The 23,642-nt window shown below is 38.4% G+C and overlaps 1 protein-coding gene across 4 annotated transcripts in view; it reads right to left on the reverse strand.

Moving 5' to 3' along the window:
• sergef (secretion regulating guanine nucleotide exchange factor) overlaps nucleotides 1-23,627 on the reverse strand; it is a 42,122-nt gene extending 18,495 nt beyond the window's left edge. For 2 of the 4 annotated variants that reach the window (XM_057835839.1, XM_057835840.1), the window contains exons 1-10: nucleotides 23,581-23,627; nucleotides 23,218-23,356; nucleotides 18,195-18,347; nucleotides 17,897-17,991; nucleotides 17,657-17,717; nucleotides 17,459-17,572; nucleotides 13,111-13,173; nucleotides 7,570-7,728; nucleotides 7,358-7,509; nucleotides 116-152 (exon numbers count right to left, since the gene is read on the reverse strand). In XM_057835839.1, coding sequence (XP_057691822.1) covers nucleotides 116-152; nucleotides 7,358-7,509; nucleotides 7,570-7,728; nucleotides 13,111-13,173; nucleotides 17,459-17,572; nucleotides 17,657-17,717; nucleotides 17,897-17,991; nucleotides 18,195-18,347; nucleotides 23,218-23,356; nucleotides 23,581-23,619 — 1,012 coding nt within the window. In that variant the 5' untranslated portion in view covers nucleotides 23,620-23,627. Of the gene's footprint in view, nucleotides 1-115; nucleotides 153-2,141; nucleotides 6,727-7,357; nucleotides 7,510-7,569; nucleotides 7,729-13,110; nucleotides 13,174-17,458; nucleotides 17,573-17,656; nucleotides 17,718-17,896; nucleotides 17,992-18,194; nucleotides 18,348-23,217; nucleotides 23,357-23,580 lie in introns of those variants that run through there. The other 2 variants (XM_057835842.1, XM_057835841.1) reach the window with 2 other exon arrangements.
• Between the last annotated feature and the right edge of the window lie 15 nt (nucleotides 23,628-23,642).

Genomic DNA, 23,642 nt, shown 5'->3' on the forward strand with positions numbered 1-23,642 from the left:
TGAGCATTGTTTATATCCAGCGCAGTTGTGTAAGTATATGGTCCGGATTTTACAAATATTACATCATATAATAAAAACAGATACAAATGTTTGTATCTTTAAAGAGAGTACACACCTACAGTGGCGAGGTTATGTTCAGATCCACATGCGATCTGCAGGGGGGACAAAAAAAAAAAAAAAAAAAGACTTTAATATGCATGCAGCAGAGCACTGAACTTTTACAACGGACATTATTGGCTAAAATTGTGGAGCCACCAGAAACTGCAAACTTAAGACAAAAATAAATTTTAAAATCATTTACCAGAGGAGTTACTGAATTGAAGTTATTTCATAAAAAGACACAAAGGAACAATGATAATACAATATACTCAAAATATCTAATTATATCTTCCATACACAGTATCGAAACGAAAGGTTTAGGCTTGAAGCTAAAATTTTGTAACTGCCTTAGCCCTGATTATCGTGTTAATGTTAAGGTAGAAAAATGTCTTCCATTGAACTTTTTCAACATATATGGACATGGAACCAAGTAAACAATGACCAATTCTAATGTTAAAAAAAAAAAACAACAACAACAACTAAAGTATAGAGTAACCGTCATTACACAACACAATTAACTAGAGCGCGGCACTGTGGCTGAGTGGTTAGCACGTCCGCCTCACAGTTCTGAGATCAAGGGTCTTCGGCCTTCCTGTGTGGAGTATGCATGTTCTCCCCGTGCCTGCATGGGTTTTCTCCGGGAACTACAGTTTCCTCCCACATCCCAAAAACATGCATGGTAGGCTGATTCAACACTCTAAATTGTCCGTCGGTATGAGTGTGTGCGTGAATGGTCGTATGTCTCCTTGTGCCCTGTGATTGGCTGGCAACCAGTTCAGAGTGTACCCTGCCTACTGCCCGTAGTTAGCTGGGATAGGCTCCAGCATCTCCGCGACCCTCGTGAGGAAAAGCGGCATGGAAAATGAATGAATGAATTAACTACAGCAGAATCCATTTAGTTATCCATTTCTCACATAGCCTTTTTAGATTACCCACCCACTCTGTCCATCTGTAGTACAGAGGTTTGAAATTGAATTTACATAGTACAGCTGTTCAATTTCTGTAAATTCTTCAGGTCGACTATTCCACTACCTCACAGAAATGCATACGCTTTAATAGTAATTGTCGAATGTTTTGAATCAATTTCATATCCCTCATCTATGTCATTTAACCTTATTCAAACATAAAATTGTACTCATTTGTATCTTGCTTTATACAGTATTAGCATGGTTATATAACCTATTAAACCCCGAAGTAAAGTAGCTCATTGATATATTCATGGAAACTTACAGTAACTTTTGGAGAAGAATATACAGTGCTTGCCAAAAGTATTGGCAGCCCTGCAATTCTGTCAGATAATGCTCAATTTCTCCCAGAAAATGATTGCAATTACAATGCTTTGGTAGTAATATCATTATTGATTTGGCTTACAACGAAAAAACACAAAAGAGAATGAAAAAAAAACAAAAAACTCAATATCATTTTACACAAAACTCCAAGAATGGGCCGGACGAAGTATTGGCACCCTCAGCCTAATACTTGGTAGCACAACCTTTAGACAAAAAAACTACGAACAACTGCTTCCGGTATCCATAAATGGGATTCTTACAATGCAAATTATGGACTGAGCCACATAACAGATAAAAGCATCTTTCAACTAGTAAAAATGAACTAATTTAGGCTTTTACGACTGTATGCCTAATATCTTTAAAGACGTAGTTTAAGTTAGCTAAATGAGAATCACCCAATTACTCATTACTTGAGAATTTTCACCGAATACCTTTTTTTTCCCTAAATTGTTCTTGAGTACATTTTTTGGATGATTACTTCTACTTTTAAGTAATATCATTTTGGAGTAACGCTACTCTTACTTAAGTAAGATTTTTGGCTACTGTACACATCTTTGTTAATAGCTCTTTATATAGTGCATATTGACTTACAGTGCCCTGATAGGTGTTGCCCCACACATCGATAGAATATGAAATATATGGCAAGAAGGCAGAGCAGTACTGTATATTGTTTGATGTATTCCCTTAGAACAGGGGTCGGCAACCTATGGCTCGCGAGCCAGATATGCTCTCAGACAAATCTTCAATTATTAAAAAGAAAAAAAAAAAAAAAAAAAGTTTGTTATGTAATGGGAAGCTAAACGGGCGCTCACATTTTTTCCTTTGGCAAGCCAGTGATCAGGCGACATTCAAATTTCAGGACAGGTGCAGCAGTGGAGAACGCAAAAGTCTGATGATGCATGTGGTAGTCGGTTGAAATAATAGCTATGCATCTTTAGCGTGGTGCAGACGGAGATTAAATGCTTCAGTCGGTTGCTACATTTAATTTTGTTTTCTTTTTCTTGTACAGATGAAACAAGAAAAAACTAACAACGTCCTTCTCGCATTGCTGCACACAGACGGCTCATTTCTTATTCACTCTAAAATGTGAATTCTTTACAATTATAATAATAAATAAATACAAGTGTTTGTGACAAAACATTTAACTTCTGCATTTTAGACATTACTAGCATTCACTCGTCGTCCGCTCGCCATTATGAACACATCTGCAGTCATACATAACGATGAACATATTTCTGAACAAAATTAACACACAGTACACATCACAATCATCCTAAAATAAAGCAATCCCCTAATACACACAGTCAAATTATACTTTTTTTCCTCACCTGAAACAAGAAAAAAATACTTTTAACCACGTCCGTCTCGTATTACAGCACAAACTGGTCATTTCGTATTCGCTCTAAAATGCAAACAGTTATTGCCAATGCACGCTTAGAAGTGAACACTGCCCCCTGCTGGTTTAAAACTGAAAGTACAACAGTGTTTTCCGGCTGAAACTTGTGTGTATATTTTCCACAAAAAACGAAATAAGATGAAACATTTTAAACATAGGGCATAAGTGGATTTTAAGGGGGGGTGGGGGGGGGGGGCGGGCAGCCCCCCCCCACGTGGCCGAAAAGTGTCATTGCATGAAATTGACTTTCCTATATATATAAAAGTTGTAAAGCAATAAAACTGCAACAAAAATGAATGAAATGAACAAAAAAATATATTTTTCAAAATGGGTCAAAATTATTTTTCAAACAGATCATGTGACTAGCACCTTAGACGGTCATTTGCTTTGCATGTAATTTTCACACAAAAAAAAAAAAAAAAAAAAAAGGTGGGGGGGGGGGCAATTTTATTTTTCAAAAGATTTTTTTCTTTCATTGAAAATATTTTTTTGGATTGAAGCAACTTTTAGTTGGGATTGAATGATTTAGACACAAATGTCCTACCCATAATATGGCCCAAACACAAAAAGGATTGCTTCAATCAAATAAAACTTTTTCAATGAAAAATTAAGTGTTCAAATGCAAATTTTTCAATCTCAAGTATTTTTTTTGTGTTCAAAAACGTTTTCTATGATTGAAGTTTGTCTTTTTTTTGTTTGAAGTGATTTTTCCTTTTGAAAATATATATATATTTTTATTGAATAATAAAGACAAAAACATCCTAGCTAAAATGTGGCCCAAACACAAATAAACATTACTTCAATCAAAAAAGTTGCTTCAAATTCAATTTTACTGAAAATATATATTTTGATTGAAGCAACTTTTTTTTATTGAAGCAACTTTTTTTTGATTGGATTAATAAAGACACAAACCTACCTCTATATGGCTCCGACCAGGGGATACAATTCTTGACTGGGGTAACTACATTGGCACGACACCGGCGGGCATACCATATTCAAAGGTTGACGATCTTGGTGAAAAGTATAGCCTAAGCAGCCTGAATTAGAATTCCCCTCAAGGATAATGGGGAACAAAAAATGCTCATTGTCAACTTATTATTATAAATAATCTTGTTAGTTAATTTTATTCCTGACACTGCGTTCCGGGCTCATCAACATGTTGGGCCCCCCGCCCCAAAAGTCAAACTCTGCCTATGACATAGGGTGAATCTATCTGTGGACACAACAAAACATTAAAATAACTATTTTAATATGATTTAATATTTATTATTTAATTTAAATATTACTTATATAAATTATTATAAAGAATTCAGAGACTTGCTGTACTTAGTGTGGAAACTACATAAAATGCACACATTACTTGTTTTTAGTTTTAAACATATTGTATGGCTCTCACAGAATTACATTTAAAAATATGTGGTGTTCATGGCTCTCTCAGCCAAAAAGGTTCCCGAACCCTGCCTTAGAAGGTGCCTTGCTTTACAAAATATTTCCACACTCAGCTAATGCTAAGGACAAGTGCATACTGACTTTGCATCTTTTTTTTTCTTTCATATAATAAAGATTTCTTTTCTGGCAAACTTTGTAAATGAAAGCGGACTCCCACCATCAAATACTGTATATGAATCTCAATTTCGGAGGAAGCACAGAGCTGTTTAAGTGGTGCCTTTACCATGGCGTTCTCCTGTTATAATCACTACATTTACTAACAACTTGGCTTTGGCTGCTTATTGTTCGTTTCAGCTTCAGCATAAAAGAGTGGCAGGTAAAGCTAACGACAGGCTTTATTTGTTATGCTCATATGCCTCATAAAATGTGACAGCTAACTAAACATTGACTGTGTGGGTGTGTACGCACGTCATACCCTGCCCCAGTGGGTTAAGCGATTCACTGTCCACTCAGCAAATCCATCTTCACCTTTAGCTTTACGCACATAAGGTGATGCCGCAATGACATACGTCGCTGTTGCTGCTGCAACGGTGATGCCCGCACGTTGGACAAGAATGATCCGCATTTCACCCACGACCGACCTTGACATCTGTATTTTTAATAATAGCACCTCTCTCCTGTCATACAGCAACCATTTTGACTACAGGTTAACTGCTCCAACCATACAATGGCCCCAATGGGAGAAGAAAAACCTCTGACTGAGCAAGATATTAATGATTTTCTCCCTGGAGGACCATAATAGAAACGTGTGCATGCTTTTTATTGCACGTGTAATGATGAATTTCATCAAGGTGTCTCACTTTCTCTTGGTGAACTCTGATGGATCCCATACTAAACATCTTTCAGCTTCCTTGTCTTTCCATTTATGGGTGTTGGCTGCCTCCTGCTGGACTTTGTAAGCATGACATGATACCCGCCTCCAACTCGCATTTAGTCTCGATTTGCGGAACCACAAACATCCAATCATATTCCATTAAGAGTGATATAAATCCTTTTCCATTGACTGGGACAAGCTGGCAGTGATCATTTACTGCAGGGTTGCATATTAGGGGAGAACAAGGATGGTTGGCACCATTTTGACTCTCTCATGAATATTTTCCCATTCACACATCTTACAAGAGTCAGGTTTTTTTTTTGTTTGTTTGTTTTTTACATGAAAGCTTCATATCTTGGTTTGGATTTGACATCCTTTTCTTTTTCCATTTTTTCCCCCTAATACTTATTTATTATCAACCAAAGACCTCCTAACACTTTGTGACAACAATCCCCACTAAGGGGCTGGTTGTCACATATTTAAATGGGATTTTAATTAAAAATTATTAAGGTTTTTTGAATGAGATTTAAGTGTTTTTGAATTTTAATAGATAAGGAACACTAACAGGAAAAAAGTAGAATGCCACCATTAAATTAGAACTGGTTTACAATGTTGTCAAAATGTCAAACTCTGCAATCACATTAAGCCTGTCGCAATATGCAATAATTCCATTTATTGCACGTACCGGTAAATAAAAATGAAGGTGATGATTTTTCCGCTGCGATTTATCGCTTCGCGCGCACCTGCGTGTGCGCGTGCGGCTAACATGCTGTTAAAAGTTCGGCTTCCTTGTTAACAACTACGCAAAATACATTTTCGTTCTGTGTCCGGCAAAAAGTAGCGCCGGAGCCAATTTGTTCCCATTATATCCTATTGTTCAACGTATACCGACCGCGTCAGTGCTCCGGATTGACTACGGATCACCTCCAGTTTGCTGGAGGCCGCCGGATGGTTTAGGCTATTATTTACCATGAGAGACGGAATGTGGAAAAAAAACTGAAAATCCCATTGTTTGATTTTTAAAGAATTTATTTGCAAATCATTGTGGAAAATCAGTATTTGGTCAATACCAAACGTTCAACTCAATACTTTGCTATGTACCCTTTGTTGGCAATAACAGAGGTCAAACGTTTTCTGTAACTCTTCACAAACTTTTCACACATTGTTGCTGGTATTTTGGCCCATTCCTTCATGCAGATCTCCTCTAGAGCAGTGATGTTTTGGGGCTGTCGTTGGGCAACACGGACTTTCAACTTCCTCCTTTCCTTTACACAGATCAGTCGTCCTGGTCCCTTTGCAGAAAAACAGCCCCAAAGCATGATGTTTCCACCCCAATGCTTCACAGTGGGTATGGTGTTCTTCGGATGCAATTCAGTATTCTTTCTCCTCCAAACACAAGAACCTGTGTTTCTACCAAAAAGTTCTATTTTGGTTTCATCTGACCATAACACATTCTCCCAGTCCTCTTCTGGATCATCCAAATGCTCTCTAGCGAACCACAGACGGGCCTGGACGTGTACTGGCAGTGCAGGAGTCACTAGCGGCGCATTTTGTTACTGATAGTAGCCTTTGTTACTGTGGTCCCAGCTCTTTGTAGGTCATTCCCTAGGTTCCCCCTGTGTGGTTCTGGGATTTTTGCTCATCCTTCTTGTTATCATTTTGACGCCACGGGGTGAGGTCTTGCATGGAGCCCCAGATCGATGGAGATTATTAGTGGTCTTGTATGTCTTCCATTTTCTAATAATTGCTCCCACAGTTATTTCTTTACACCAAGCGTTTTACCCATTATTTAATTCCTACTAAAACCGTGGGAAAGTTACTATGCACATGTGCAGAACAGCCCCTCTTTTTGACAGCAAAATACCGTGACCCCACTCGATCTGTGTCTGCCTCATCTGCGTTGCCAATGCGATTGATAGACATGAATAGACAGATAGACGCAATGACATGTATGTTTGCCACTTTCCCACTACAATAACTGCGAACCGGCTTTCTAGTCGCCGGGGATCGTCGTCGTTTTGCGCAATGCGCAAAGGAGTACAACGAAGCTTTTTTTTTTTTTTAGAATTAAAGATTTGTCTGCAAGCCAGATGCGGCCTTCAAAAGTGCCAGATATGGCTCGCGAGCCATAGGTTCCCAATCCCTGCTCTACAGGAAAGATAATGTAGGTTTTTTTATTGCCACTTTTCTGGTCATTTCAATATAAGAATTATTGCGCGACAATTACTTCTGGATGTTAATTTATGGCAAATGTGACAATTAATCCCATTTTCCAATACAAATAGTGAATTATTGCATAATGACTTTTACCTGTGTTACTCCAAAGAGGCCATTCACCTCGCCAGGGAGAAAAGTCTTGCTCCCATTGTCTGCTGACTGGTGCTCAGAATTTGGGCCATCTGCCAAAAGTCGGCCCAGTTGTCCGTAATTTCCTCTACCCCATGTGAACACTCTCCCTCTTTCTGCAAGGAATTACTTTAATTATTTCTTTGGTTGACTTTAACAAATATACCTCCTCTCACCTGTTTGGGCTATAACGTGGGTCCAACCGCTCCACACATTTACAACTTTCTCTCCACATAGTAGCGAGCGCTCAAGTGGAGCTGGAGTGGCCCTGAAGGGCTCAGTGGCTAGAAGCTGGTTGTGCTTGTTGCTTCCCCACAGAAACACATCACCATCTCCTGCACGTGACAACGGGGACTACATTAGTCTTCATTTTGCAGAAGCAGCTCAGTAATCAGGAGCCACTGCTCCACTAATTACAGGACACATAAAAGGAAAGAAGGTTATGTTGTGCATGACAGTTATTAGTGCAAACCAGGAGGCCTTGTCGGCAGAAAAATATTTAAACAGCACTTGTATTCAAATGATATGCTTAATATTTATGTTTCAGTACAATTGATGACCAGTCAATGTCCCCGATTCGATCACATAATTGGAAATCGGGTGTATCAGGCCATTTTCAGAGGATCGGAATTGGGTGAAGAGGATATACTATATATATATATATATACATATATACGTATATATATACACAGTGGTACCTCTACATACGATCGCTTCGACACACGAACTTTTCGACATCCGACGTAAAATTTGACTCGCCATTTGTTTCTACATCCGACGACATGTTCGAAATACGACGACAATGGCAGCACCGCAGACGAATGCATGGCGGATTTTCTTGTGTGACAAATCAACACTGGTTTCAGAAAAGGTTGGTACAGGTGGTGAAACAAGGAAAAAGTTGACGCTTACCTTCTAAATGAAGATGCAAATGACAGAAAAATATGAGCGTAGGGTGGGCATCCGTGAAATGGCTCAACAATACATCTCCACGGTCCTCCTCCGACCATCGTTCGCCAGTCTTTATAAGTTAAGCTGACAATTCTTATTGTGGTAACATCTCCAGAGAAATCGCCAACTTCGCCACGTTTTTATCATTTATTTCACAACTTATTCAAAACAAAAACACCTTCTGTCTGCCGCAATTGACGGTGTTCTCAAGAAAGCATTCAAAGTGAAAGTGAAACTCAAGCTCACCGGTCTCTCTGGCACGTCAGCTCCGCGGTGCGTTCAGGGTCAGCAAAAAACGTCCGCCACATTACAACCCGATTCGTTACATTAATACAGGAATTATTATTATTATTATTATTATTATTACTCCGATTTTGATTTATAATTTATTTGTTTTGCTATGTGTAATTGCCATTTGTAATAGTACCAGCAGTATTTTTTAAGGATTTAGTGAAGGTTTTTGGGCTGTGGAACGAATTAATGGAATTATAATGTATTCCTATGGGAAAATTCTGCTCGACATACGACCATTTCGACTTACAAACAAGGTCCTGGAACGGATTAACTTCGTATGTAGAGGTACCACTGTATATATATATATATATATATATATATATATATATATATATATACACACACACACACATATATATATATACTAGGGCTGTCAAAATTAATTTAGGTAATTAATTTTTTTAATTAGTCACATTAAAATATTTGACGCAATTAACGCACAAATGCCCGGCTCAAAAAGATTAAAATGACAGCAAAGTGAAATGTGTACTTGTTGTGTTTTTCGGAGTTTTATCGCCCTCTACTGGCGCTTGGGTGCAACTGATTTTATAGGCTTCAGCACCCATGAACATTGTGTAAGTAATTATTGACATCAAGAATGGCGGGCTACTATTTTATATATATATTTATATATATATATATATATATATATATATATATATATATATATATATATATATGTATGTGTGTGTATATATACACACATATATATATATATATATATATATATGTATACACCGATGTATATACATATGTGTGTATATATATATATATATACATATACACACATATACATATATATATAATATATACATACACATATATACATACACATATACATATATACATACATATATATTATATATTAGGGCTGTCAAAATTATCGCGTTAACGGGCGGTAATAAATTTTTTTAATCAATCACGTTAAAATATTTGACGCAATTAATGCACAAATGCCCGACTCAAACAGATTAAAATGACAGCACAGTGAAATGTGTACTGGCGCCCTCTGCTGGCGCTTGGGTGCGACTGATTTTATAGGCTTCAGCACCCATGAGCATTGTGTAAGTCAGGGGTGTCCAAACTTTTTGCAAAGGGGGCCAGATTTGGTGCGGTAAAAATGTGGGGGGCCGACCTTGGCTGACGTCCTTTACATAGAACAATATATTTATGCAACTTTTAGCAAGCCATTTAGTGTGTCACATTTGCTTTAATTATTTTTTTTTAAATTGAATAGTTTTAACAATCTTACACCTAGCCTTTGTGGTGTTCTCTTTCGACTCTCGGGCTCTTGCGAAATACTGCTGCTGTGAAATTAAACTAGCTTCAAGTTGCTTCAATTTCTCGCTGCGAATCTTCCCTGTAATCTTGCCATACATGTCAGCCTGTCTTGTTTGGTAATATTGGCTAACATTGAAATCTTTAAAAACAGCGACTTTCTCTTTGCAAATGAGGCAGACACAGTTGTTTTGTATTTTAGTGAAGAAATGGTCCAATTTCCACCTATCCTTAAAGCGTCGGCCGTCACAGACAACTTTCTTTTTTTTGTTGATTGTCGCCATTTTAGAAAATGGACGTAATGGGTCACACGGGGTAATGTTGCGTAGCCCTTCAATACCTGCAACATGAAGCAATTATCAGAGAATCCCAAAATTTGAAAAATAAGGTCCTAATGAAACCATTTTTTCAAATTTGTAAAACGAAAACTCAAACTGAATATGTGTAATAAGCGCTCTAATATCTATAACTCATGCTAAATCATGTTTTTTTTCTCATAGAACCTGCAAATGCATGTGTTGACTTGCATCCATCGTTCCCCCCCCCCCCCCCCCCCCAAAAAAGAAATGTCAAAATTCTAAATTAGTCTCAAAATCATGAAATTTTAAGTGTATCAAATGTGCCATTTGGAACAAAGGGTTAAAGTGCTGCTGCCTTTTAGTGGGTAAATGAGGAGCAGCCTTTCGTGTGTAAGCTACTTCATATGCTGGTTGCAGTACTGATGACCAATTTATTAAGTCTGTGTGCGGGCCAAACGTTATTGGGGGCCGGATGAAATTTGACCACGGGCCGCATTTGGCCCCTGGGCCGGACTTTGGACATGTCTGGTGTAAGTAATTATTGACATCAACAATGGCGGTCTACTAGTTTAATTTTTGATTGAAAATTTTACAAATTTTATTAAAACGAAAACATGAAGAAGGGTTTTAATATAAAATTTCTATAACTTGTACTAACATTTATCTTTTAAGAACTACAAGTCTTTCTATCCATGGATCGCTTTAACAGAACGTTAATAATGGTAATGCGATCTTGTTGATTTGTTATTATAATAAAGAAATACAGTGCTTATGTACCGTATGTTGTGCCTTATCTTTCCATTCCAACAATAATTTACAGAAAAATATGGCATATTTTATAGATGGTTTGAATTGCGATTAATTAATTTTCAAGATGTAATTAACTGGATTAAAAAAATTTAATCGTTTGACACCCCTAATATATACATATATTGTGGTCAAAAGTTTACATACACTTGTGAAGAACATAATGTCATGGCTCTCTTGAGTTTCAAGTTATTTCTACAACTCTGATTTTTCTCTGATAGAGTGATTGGAACAGGTACTTCTTTGTCACAAAAACATTCATGAAGTTTGGTTCTTTTATGACTTTATTATGGGTGAACAGAAAAAAGTGGTCAAATCTGCTGGGTCAAAAATATACATACAGCAGCGCTAATATTTGGTAACATGTCCCTTGGCCATTTTCACTTCAATTAGGCGCTTTTGGTAGCCATCCACAAGCTTCTGGCAAGCTTCTGGTTGAATCTTTGACCACTCCTCTTGACAGAATTGGTGCAGTTCAGTTAAATTTGATGGCTTTCTGACATGGACTTGTTTCTTCAGCATTGTCCACAAGTACTCAATGGGGACTTTGGGAAGGCCATTCGAAAACCTTAATTCTAGCCTGATTTAGCCATTCCATTAACACTTTTGATGTGTGTTTGGGGTCATTGTCCTGTTGGAACACCCAACTGTGCCCAAGACCCAATCTTCGGGCTGATGACGTTAGGTTATCTTGAAGAATTTGAAGGTAATCCTCCTTCTTCATTATCCCATTTACTCTCTGTAAAGCACCAGTTCCATTGCAGCAAAACAGCCCCACAGCATAATACTACCACCACTGTGCTTGACGGTAGGCATGGTGTACTTGGGGTTAAAGGCCTCACCTTTTCTCCTCCAAACATATTGCTGGGCATTGTGGCCAAACAGCTCGATTTTTGTTTCGTCTGACCACAGAACTTCTTGCCGCTTTTGGAACAAAGGCTTCCTTCTTGCACGGAAGCCTCTCAGTCCATGGAGATGCAAAACACGCTTGACTGTGGACTCTGACACCTGTGTTCCAGCAGCTTCTAATTCTTGGCAGATCTGCTTTTTGGTGATTCTCGGTTGAATCTTCATCCTCCTGACCAATTTTCTCTCAGCAGCAGTTGATCGCTTGCGTTTTCTTCCTGATCGTGGCAGTGACAAAACAGTGCCATGCACTTTATACTTACAAACAATTGTTTGCACTGTTGCTCTTGGGACCTGCAGCTGCTTTGAAATGGCTCCAAGTGACTTTCCTGATTTGTTCAAGTCAATGATTCGCTTTTTCAGATCCATGCTGAATGTATGTGTTGCTGTATGTATATTTTTGACCCAGCAGATTTGATCACTTTTTCTGTTAACCCATAATAAAGTCATAAAAGAACCAAACTTCATGAATGTTTTTTGCGACAAAGAAGTATCTGTTCCAATCACTCTATCGGAGAAAAATCAGAGTTGTAGTAATAACTGGAAACTCAAGAGAGCCATGACATTATGTTCTTCACAAGTGTATGTAAACTTTTGACCACAACTGCATATATATATATATATATATATATATATATATATATATTATATATATATATATATATATATATATATATACACAAAATAGGGGTTAAAAAAAAGTAACAAGATGATTCAGAAATACAATGGCGATATAAAAAATATATATAAATATATAAATTTATAGTGTGCAACACTTCCAGAAAAGTGTTCCAGTACTGAAACATGTTTGGAACTAAAAAAAAAAAAATTTTTTTTTTGTCGGTATCTGATCGGTACTCTGTACTGGCAAATTCTAAGAATCAGGTGAATTTAAAAAAAAAAATGCAATCGGGAAATCCCAATAAAATATTTTTAAAATATTAAAAATATAATTAATTAATCCGTACAATGTGAAACCTTAAAACTGTTCAGACCATCTGGTCCGGGCACTTAGACTTCCATTCTCCGTGTCAAACAGCTCAACAGGACAGGTTAATATCATTAAATAGTGTGTAAATAAATGTGTGCCCTCGCTCCTCACTTACCAGTGTATTTGCCTTTTCTTTGGTCCTATATTTAACACTCAGACAAAAAGTATGTTCGTTGTGCAGAATGCTATACCTGCTAGGCAAACACAATGCGTTGAGCCAGCAGCAACAATGTAAGGTATCCTTTGAGTAAAACCTGCAATAAAGCAAATAATATTCTGTTACCGCATAAAACATTAAGTCCGGGTTCTCCAAACCGGTCCTCAAAGGGCGCTGTAGGTTCTCTTTTTTGGTCATACTGATTGAGCACGGACAGTAAATCAATGAGGTTTCATCAAAAACAAGCAGCTCCTGACTGCAATTGACTTATACTACTAAAAACTTATAAGTAGACATATGCCAATTATCGGTTTCAAGGTGTACCGTGGTATGAAAATGTCACGTTTCAAAACCGCAGAAATTTTCCGTCATCCCGTCCCTACGGTATTAGCCATTTTTCATGTCCCAAAAATGCAGGGTGAAATCCCTCGATGGCAGCTGAAAGGCACAACCCTGAAACTCCTGAACCCCCCCCCGCCCCCATCGAAGAAAACAAAATCGCTGGTATGGGAATACTTCGGCTACAGAAAAGTTACAGATGGCCGCGGCTTAGAGGAGGAGAGCCAACAGACTAGGCCTGTCGTGATAACAAATTTTAGTGTGCGATAATGATTCTCATAAATTATTGCGATATGCGATATTATTGCGCCCCCCCCCCCCCCCCCCATTTTTTTAAAAACTAATTTACAATAACACAGTGAGAATACAGTATATATTAATAGATCAAGTACACCCATTTACACGCGATAAATATTTACTCTTAAATTCAAAAATACTTTTTAAGAAATCACAACTAAAAACAATAGACCATGCTTCTTAAGTAGAAAACAACAATATTGATACCGCACAGAAACACAGAATAAATAAAATGTGTTTTTTTAAAAAATGCACTTAATAACTTAAGCATTTAGGCAAATGAAAACTTTTCCCGTCATAGCTTCTGCAGTGGTGTTCCATAGGGATGCAACGATACAGTTAAGTCACGGTTCGGAACAATTTTTGATCCGGGGGACACGATTTTCGATCCGATTCAATACATTTAATGCTCTGTAAAAAAAAAACAAATTTTTTTTTTTTTTTTTTTGCTAACGAGCAAAAATTAAATTGCCATCATCTAGACATGCATTTTAGTGCATAACATTTATGTGCTTACTTCTTACTGATCTGAAAAAATGTATATAAGTGCTGAGAACAATCTTTACTGTTTGTAAAGTAAGGCAGGGCACACTGTTGACTGCTACAGCTCTCTTAGCAGCTAGGTTTACTACATGAGCAAGACATCCTATTTGTGGTCCGAATCCATCTGTGTCACGTACTGAATTAACAATACTTGCAACATTATCTATAGTCACTGGTATGGATTGATTTGGCCTTCTTAACTTCCATTCAGTCATGACAGTTTAGAATTCCTCGATGTAGTATATGGACTACGTGGCCCATCATCACTCTGGGCTCACGTAGCCAATGGCATGGGACGTAGCACATCTAGTTTGCCATTTCATGATATCTAGTGTGTGGGCACATTAAAAAAGTTAGCAAGCGCCGCTGAAGTCACGTTTGCTCTTTACTACACACCACCAACATATGACAACCGACTTTCATAAACAGGACGAGTTTGAAGCACAGCGCTCTTAATTTCATTCAGCTGTTCGTTGTCAAAGCGAGGTTGTTCGTAGCAGTCAAGTCGGTAACAATGTTTTGGCGGACTTCGTTGTAAATATCCGGCGTTGTGCCGAAAAATAGCCGCCCCACGTGAAATGTCACTCCTGTGGCCTATACTACGAAGCCGGTTTTCTGGCTTAGCAGGGTAACTTCGAGAGTAACTTTATCACGTGCGACGTAAGTTCGCGGCTATGCGAGACTACGTAAGGTGGATATGTTGGAACCGAGAAGTGTTGCCATGGCAACACACGCCACACGCCAAACCTGGTCGTGTCAGAGTTAGATCTTGCTTAACATCAGGATTCCAATTAACCACGCTCTATTTAAACAGCACTCCTCCGCGGACGTGTCCTCCTGACAATGACAGCGTACTTGGACGACCCATACGACATTGGCACGCGGATTGTGAGGGGCTCTCTCCGGAGGGCATGGGTATTTCGGGACCGCCAGAATCCGCTGGCGTACCCGGAAGATGTTCTCCATGAAAGATATAGATTTTCAGCTGAGGGAATTCTTTACCTGTGCCAACTGATCTAGGCAGACGTCACTAATGTAACCCGCTGAGTCAGGCCCTCACAACCGCGCAGATTGTGTGTGCCTGTCCGTGCGCTCTTTCGCCAGGGACAATATATGTATTCCATCCGTGATGCTGAATATCTGCGTAAGAACACTGTATGCCATGCGATTCGGAGTGGGTTATGGAAACGCTTCAAATTGATGCATTTATAATAATCATAGAAATATGTAGACTATTTAAACATTGAGAAAACTTGCGTTTTTTTCTGCCAATTCGAGGAGATTAAATTAAATGTCAAATCCACTGATAGGACTGACGCACAAATATAAAAGATATAAATATTTATTGAATATGCATCTTACAGTCTTGTTTAACTGTGAAAAATCGTTACAAAAGACGGGCTTTTATTTACGCAACAACGCTTGGCATCCCCGCATTTCCTTCTTCTCCTGAGTCCTCACAAATATAACATAAATTTTTTTTTTGGGGGGGTTGTCGGGCTCGGGCCTGCAAATCAAGTTTATTGATCGGACTCGGGTCGGGTCGGGCTGGATTTTTTAGGCCCAAACTAAAAAAAAAGAACATACGTATTCGTACAGTCAAGGGGACTAAACATACAATCATCCTGTTTCGTGTGGTCATGCGTGACAATTATTTCTTACTGTTAGTGTACCAAATCTTATTTTATTGTCCTGACAGCAGGCTTTATTTCTTTTCATGGACATAAGTAAACTGGCATATTGACGCATTCACAAATCACACGATCTGTAAATTCGCTGTCAACAGACCCGTTGCGCTCTACTCGCCGAAGCGGTGTTGGATTTCGCGGTGAGGGTGGATTTTAATTCCTCATAATTCCGCATGATCATCGCGCATTCCTCCTCCGTGAAGTAAGGTGCCCGTGCCATCGTCACAAGTAGTGTTTGACTCTGGTCACCGCCCCCTTTTATGTGAACGCGCAGTAACTCTGACTGGGTTGACACAGGTTCGACTAATCAACCTCATAATCAGCGTCGTAGCACCGATTGACCACAAACTAGACAACCAGGTTTTGTCAACTCCGGTTACCCGATGGTAAACTGGATTACTTCTGGGGAGGTTGAACTCGGTTCGTAGTATAGGCCACTGACGGGAGGGCCCACACGTCAACAACACCGACGCGCCGTAGATGGTTCACAGTCACTCCGGAGCACTGACGCTGCCGGTATACGTTGAACAATTAGGATATAATGGGAACGATTGGCTCCGGCGCTACTTTTTGCCAGACCTGGAACGAAGATGCATTTTGCGCAGTTGGTAACGAGGAATCCGAACATTTAACAGCACGTCTGCCGCACGCGCGCACGCACGTGCACGCGAGGCGATAAATCACAGCGGAAAAATTACCGCCTTCATTTTTATTTATCGCGCGCTAAATGGAATTATTGCATATTGCGACAGGCTTACAACAGACACGTAAAACATGTTTGCAGAGGGTGGCTGCTGAGGGGGCAATACCTCTGATATGATTTCGCATTTATACAAAATTAAGGGTTAGTAAACACACACATGAATGTTTATCACCAGCAACGAGACTTAACTCGAGCGTGTTTAGTGTGTCTAAGGGTGGTGAAACATTTGTTTTTCTCTCCGGACACTGTCTGTGTTGAGAAAGAGTGTGTGTATAATGTAAACATGATACGAGTCATATACACATGCTTTTTATGGAAAATAATTCAATTTTTTTTCTGATGGCAATAATTTTGAGCTATGGCTATGGGTTGAGGCTCACCTAAAGTACTGCATTTATTTTGATTTTATTTAGAATATTTCAGTTCTTTTTTTTTCTAATTTTAACTTAACATTATACTTATGTTCCAATTTGCTAATATGTTTTGAAAAACAAAAATTATTTTCAATGGAAAAAAGTTTTAAGAATTTCTTTTTGTTTTAACCCAGATATCTTAAAGTAACACATTTTAGACCTGCAATTGCATGCAATACTGTGATACCGTGAAACCCTGATAATTTGGCTTAAGGTTATCATACAGTCAGAATGTCATACCGGCACGATCCTACTTGTAAGACACCAGATTGGTGAAAAGGTGTCCTGTTTTGTTAGTGTGAAATCCTGCACCTACTGCGGCCCTATGTGGAATAGTTTGGAGACCACTGCATTAAGTTAAGCATTAGTCCTATAACTGTGAAGAAGCGTATTTCTCACCTGGCACCAGAGAAGGAACTTTGGAGTTAAGGTGTGCTGGAACAGGGTTTGGACTAAGTGCTCTTTTAGCTTGGCTATGGAGACCTGTGCCCCACTGGTAGACACATCCTGACTCTGAGAGCAGATTTGAGGATAATTTTGGCCAGGATTGATTGCTTAACATAAACACAGTGATTCATTCATAATTGTTAGTTATACCTGTGATTGCTAGAGCGTGTCGGAGGCCCGCTGCTACATTCATCACACGCTCCTTCAGATCCTAAGAATAAGCAACAACAAAAACAACAACAACAATAAATTACAGGCGAACTCATGAAGTGAAATACAATCATAACATTGACTCTATATGATCGTATTGGCTTTAAACCACTAACCTGAGTGACCACTGTTTGCCAACCAGTAAACAAGAAAACATAAATCGCAAATCCATGTGCTCACCTCTATGAGCACCAGCTTTGCAGAGTGTGAAGTGTCATGACCAATACCAAGTTGTCCAAACACATTGGAGCCACACGCTAATAGGTTACCACAGTCTGTGTGATATAAGAATGATTAACACATAGCAGAAATGATTGCATGTTTGACTAAACAACTAAAAAACATACAATCTAATCTGAATGCCAATCCACAAAATCTTTCTTTATATGAACGTGCAAATAAGTAACTTAATTTATATCTGTCAATGATTCGCATGTTCCTTAGTAAGAACACTATAATCCACCTCTCAGATAATTACCAGTAAGGAGAAGAGTAAAATCCCAGCCACAGGCGACATTCGTGACCCTCTGATTCAGGCCTGAGAAGTGCTGAAGTGTTGAGCAGTTGGCAGTGTGGCCGAGTCCAAGCTGGCCTCTGTTATTGTGCCCACACGCGAACGCCTCTCCATCATCTGTAAAAACACACACAATGGCAAAACTCTTTTTACACTGGATGGCACTCCGGCTGGACCCCGATAACCAGCCTTCAGGCCAGCGGCTGAAGTTTCCCGTGTTAAATCAAATTAAGCAGCAGGCTCTTGGATCATAGAGGCGCTGCCTCGCATCAGAGTCATCCGCCTGAGGCACGCTATTTTCGGCTTGGGCTCGAGCCAACAACGGGACCGACGAGTGGTGGCAATGATTCTTGCTTAATCATGCTGTAATGGCTTACCCCATTGGCGTAATCACTTGTCGCTCAAATATGTCTATCCAATAGCGCAAAGTGAATATTTGCGTCAAAATTTCATTTAAAAAAATAGTGCCTTCAAATTTTTTCCTCTTCAATCAAAAAAGGTAGTTCAAAACTTGTTGCTCTTAAAAAGACACTTCATTAAAAAAAAAAAAATTCAAATAAAAAGATTTTTTTTTTAAAAATAGGTGAGCGCAACTTTATTTTTCAAATGATTTTTTTCTTTGAAATTTTTTGGGGGGGAGGGGGGATTGGATGATTTAGATACAAATGTCCTACCCATAATATGGCCCAAACACATAAAGGATTGCTTCAATCAAAGAAAACATTTTCAATGACAAATTAAGTGTTCAAATGCAAATTTTTGAGTTTCAAATATTTTTTCACATTCAAAAACTTTTTTTCTATTATTGAAATTTTTCTTTTTTTGATTGAAGTGATTTTTCTTTTGAAAAGGTTTTTTTTTTTTTATGTTTGAAGAAACTTATTTTTTGATTGAATAATAAAGACACAAATGTCCTAGCCAAAATTTGGCCCAAACGCAAAACATTACTTCAATCAAAAAAAAAAAAACTTAAAGGGATCCAAAGATAGAAAGACATGTAGTTCTTAAAAGATAAATGATAGTACGAGTTATAGTAATTTGATATTAAAACTCCTCTTAATGTTTTCGTTTTAATAAAATTTTTAATATTAATAATAAATTTGTAACCCGCTCCGGTTCAAAGTGGAAGGGCAGAACCGACGACATGTTCATGTAGTTAAAGAGTGCTACAGTGGAAGTCCGGCAGCGTGTCCATGTGACGTCACCGCCCTGCGAAGTCAACAACAATGGCGACCAAGTTGTCAATTTTTTGGTTTAAAATTTTGCAAATTTTATTCAAACGAAAATATTAAGAGGGGCTTTATTTTCAAATTATCATAACTCGTACTAACATTTATCTTTTAAGAATTACATGTCTTTCTATCCATAGATCCCTTTAATTTCAATTAAAAAAAACATTCAAAGAAAAAGTTTTCAAATGCATTTTTTTGAGTTTCAAATTTATTTTTGCATTCAAACACATTTTTTTTGATTGATGTGAATTTTTTTATTGAAAATATTTATTTTGATTGAAGCGACTTTTTTTTTTTTTAATTATTGAATAATAAACACAAAAATCTACCTCCATTGATAGACATCAGGGATGAGAACTCACTGTACATTGGTATCGGTAACCTTAGACAAGAAAGACTCCTTGCAGGCAAAACAGTACTCGTCCACAGTTTTCACAAAGTAGAAAAAAACAACGTGCTATGAGAAAAATGAATGATTATGTGTGACTATGAAATTAATAAATATATGTTTATGTGAATAACAGAAAATATATGACCACGGTAATGATGATCACTGTCCCTGAAAGAGTTCCATGTCATTTTATGAGACCAATCACTTAATAAGTTTGTTGGATGGATATTGAGTTTATCTAGGGTGACCAAACGTCCTCTTTTGCCCGGACATGTCCACCTTTCACGTCGTGTCCTCGTAATCCGGCCGGGTTTTATAAATTCATGAAAATGTCCGGTTTTTATGATTTTTCACGGGACCAATTTGAAGAGAATCCCTCCGGCCGCTGGGGGGCGCTTGCCTGCGTTGTCGTGGCTCCTACTATTAGGGGCGGGAGAAGGAGTACAGTTAATCCTTGTATTATGGGGCATTACCGCCATCTACTGGGTTGACGGTTTGGCAAGAAAACAGGCAGTTACAGACTACAATAAGGAGTAGTTTTAAGAGACGTTTATAGTGCTCCGTACACCTTTCTGTAAGTTTATCTTCTGTTAATGTCGCTCATGTGCCTTCTTTTATATACTATACAATATATTGGTACAAAGAGATGCAGTATGTTGTATTAGTCTTGTATTAATTGTTCTGCATTCGTGTATTTGGTTGAATGTTAGTATTATATTCTAAGTGGGAGCGCCTGCACAGTTGTTAAGTGTTTTACTATAAATAAGTATATAATGGCAACTGTTGACTTCTGTCGGAGTTTTGTACTGGCGTGATCTGTAAAATCCCGTTTGGTGTCGCATCGTTGTGCTACAGATGATTGTAAACTTATAGCAAAGTTTGATTTTGCCTCGTCTCCCGGTACTCGCTAATAGGGTAGCTATCAGTGAGCTAACTAAGCCGCACTACACATCATGGGAAACGTAGTTTTGAACTGCTGCGTTTGGTAACATGCCAGTTGAATAGTTTGTCAGTTTATTTTAGTTATTGTTTGCGTGCAATCTAGAACATTGAATGAGAATACAAATTGAGTGGGAATAACAATTTCTTAACGACAATTGTCGTGATAATAATTTATAAAATGTTTGTGTGCCACAAGCCTACTGTGTGTCTGTATTGACTGTACTATATTTCCACGGGTCTGCATGATATTTTTTTTGTCATTATTTAAATTTTTTTTTGGGGGGGGGCGTTTTTTTTTTTTTTTTTTTGGTAAAAATAAAGCCTGTTGAGCAAAAAACTTATTTCCATATAGTATATAATATATACTACAGTATTTGGCTTTTTTTTTTTTTTTTTTTTTTTAAATAAAACTGAATTTTTCTGTTCAGACGGAGGAGGCACACTTTAAATATATTATTTAAGTGATATAGGCATCTTTGAGTGAACTTCGAGTAAAATTCAAGTATCTCGAGGCCGGGCAAAGTGTCCTCTTTTTTGGAAATCAAAATATGGTCACCCTAGTATCAATAACTGGTCTGTTAAGGTCGGTTAGGTGTTCGATTGAGATGACAATAAAAAAATTACGATGATTATGATTACGATGATACAGATAGAGCCTTAAAGTGCCTGTGACACGAAAAAGCATGTTTATTTCATCATACTATACGTATTTTATGCCCCTGAATGATATGGGCCGCTTGGATGTGTGTGGAAGCGATCGCTATTTTTATTTAGTTTTTTAAATCCCGCGCCATGAAAATGAGTGACTTCCGGCTTCGGTCTTGCATTGAGGAGGAGGGCGCTGTGACGTGTACGGTAGAAGACGTCCTCTTCACGCTTCAGTGTACTGTTGTGTATGAGGACGAAGGATTCAGCTGATTTTGCGGATTAATACGTTTATTTTTCGCCTCACGCCAGCCAAACGGCTGCAGAAAAATCATTCTGTATGAGGGAGAGGCGTATGCGCCTTTTTGGAGTTTCAAAAGGTTCCCATTCACCGTGGATATTTACTGTGGGACCATTGGACTTACGAGGAAGTGAGTAAACATCTTGTTTTGTATTATGTCAAATACGAATACAGCGATTACAAAGTAAACACTACAAACTTCCTTTAAATGAAGGACTACTTACGTTTGATCATTGATAGGCATGTAAAAAGCTCTCCTAATGCTTATTAGCAGCAGCACGTTAGCTGCACAACAAATCCAGCCACCCTCCTCCCGGGAACTAACTGTAAATTGCTCTCCGCCGGGCGGTTTGCCGATCCATTAAGACAATCGACAACCGGGTCATCATGTCAAATATTCCAGGATAGTTATGTGTGATTTTCCACTTCGAAGACTTTTAAACATCACTCGGTTCGGGTTAGCATGTCGGCTAGCTGTCACAGCTTCTGGTTTGTTTACATTCTCCGAAGCCGGGGAAGGGAAATGACATATGTCCGATTTAAGTGTCATAAAATATCGTTCGGGAGGTGCGACAGTAAAGGTGAAGTCGACATTTTTGACCATTATGGAGTATTTTTGCCATGTCGTCCTGAATAAATGCATTTTTATTATTTCATATTCCATTCAGCACAAGACTGTTATTTGTCATGAACATGCCATTTATTTAGCAATTGGGGAAAATACTTGGATAAAAAGAATATCCTGTAAAAATATTGAAGTAAAGAGACAGAAACAATGACATTTTGCCGCTCTCTTCGTCGCGTTTTCCTCGTTGTGAATAGTTCCCCCTGGACGGGCTGAATGGTCCTTCTCAAGCCATTAATATAACTATTGGGGAAAATACTTGGATAAAAAGAATATCCTGTAAAAATATTGAAGTAAAGAGACAGAAACAATGACATTTTGCCGCTCTCTTCGTCGCGTTTTCCTCGTTGTGAATAGTTCCCCCTCGACGGGCTGACTGGTCCTTCTCAAGCCATTTATATAGCTATTGGGGAAAAATACTTGGATAAAAAGAATATCCTGTAAAAATATTGGAGTAGAGAGACTGAAACAATGACATTTTGTGGCTCTCTTCGTCGCGTTTTCCTCGTTCTGAATAATTCCCCCTCAATGGGCTGAATAGTAAAACCGATGAGCACAGTCTACCGCTGACGTCATCCACCTGTTGGGGACGCTAAAACCCTATAATGGTAGGCGTGGCTAACCGGCAGATTAAAAAACTAATTTCTCGTCATCTGTGCTTTTCTAAATTGTTGTATATAGTCGAATCGTCTCAAAATATGATTCTAATTCACATAATAATGCCATTTAAGACTTTTTTTCTCGTGTCATATGCTCTTTAAAGTGACTAAAACGCTAATGCATTGCAGTGACTTGATTACAGGCAGAATTGAAAACGGTCCAAATGAGAGACAAAACTAATGATGACGTACCGGTGACAACCACCGTGTGTCCCCCGCCACCGCAAAGAACCCGGACAGTCTTTCTACGGAGGGCAGCTTTGTTACAGAGTTGCGGCACTGCCTGGTCCTCTTCATGTCCCTGACCAAGTTGCCCGTAACTGTTCGCACCCTGAGAGACAAGTTCATTATTAACTATCAACCAGAAACGTTTTAAAATGTTTTTGGAATATTTATTGCTCGTCTCTTAGGACGGTTTGAAGGTAACACTATTAAATCATATAAATTAACATATAAGCAACAGTGAAGCGGTCAATGGCATTATAGCATGCTTAAAAGCTAATAAAAACACAATTTAACCCAATAGTCTACATTTAAGAGATGTTGTGGACTTACCCACGCGACTAAACAAAACTCCTGTGAGCTAGTTGCCATGGGCCGTAAGTGACTGCATTAGG

The sequence above is a fragment of the Corythoichthys intestinalis genome, chromosome 5 (genome assembly GCF_030265065.1).
Source record: "Corythoichthys intestinalis isolate RoL2023-P3 chromosome 5, ASM3026506v1, whole genome shotgun sequence".
In the NCBI taxonomy this organism is placed as follows: domain Eukaryota; kingdom Metazoa; phylum Chordata; class Actinopteri; order Syngnathiformes; family Syngnathidae; genus Corythoichthys; species Corythoichthys intestinalis.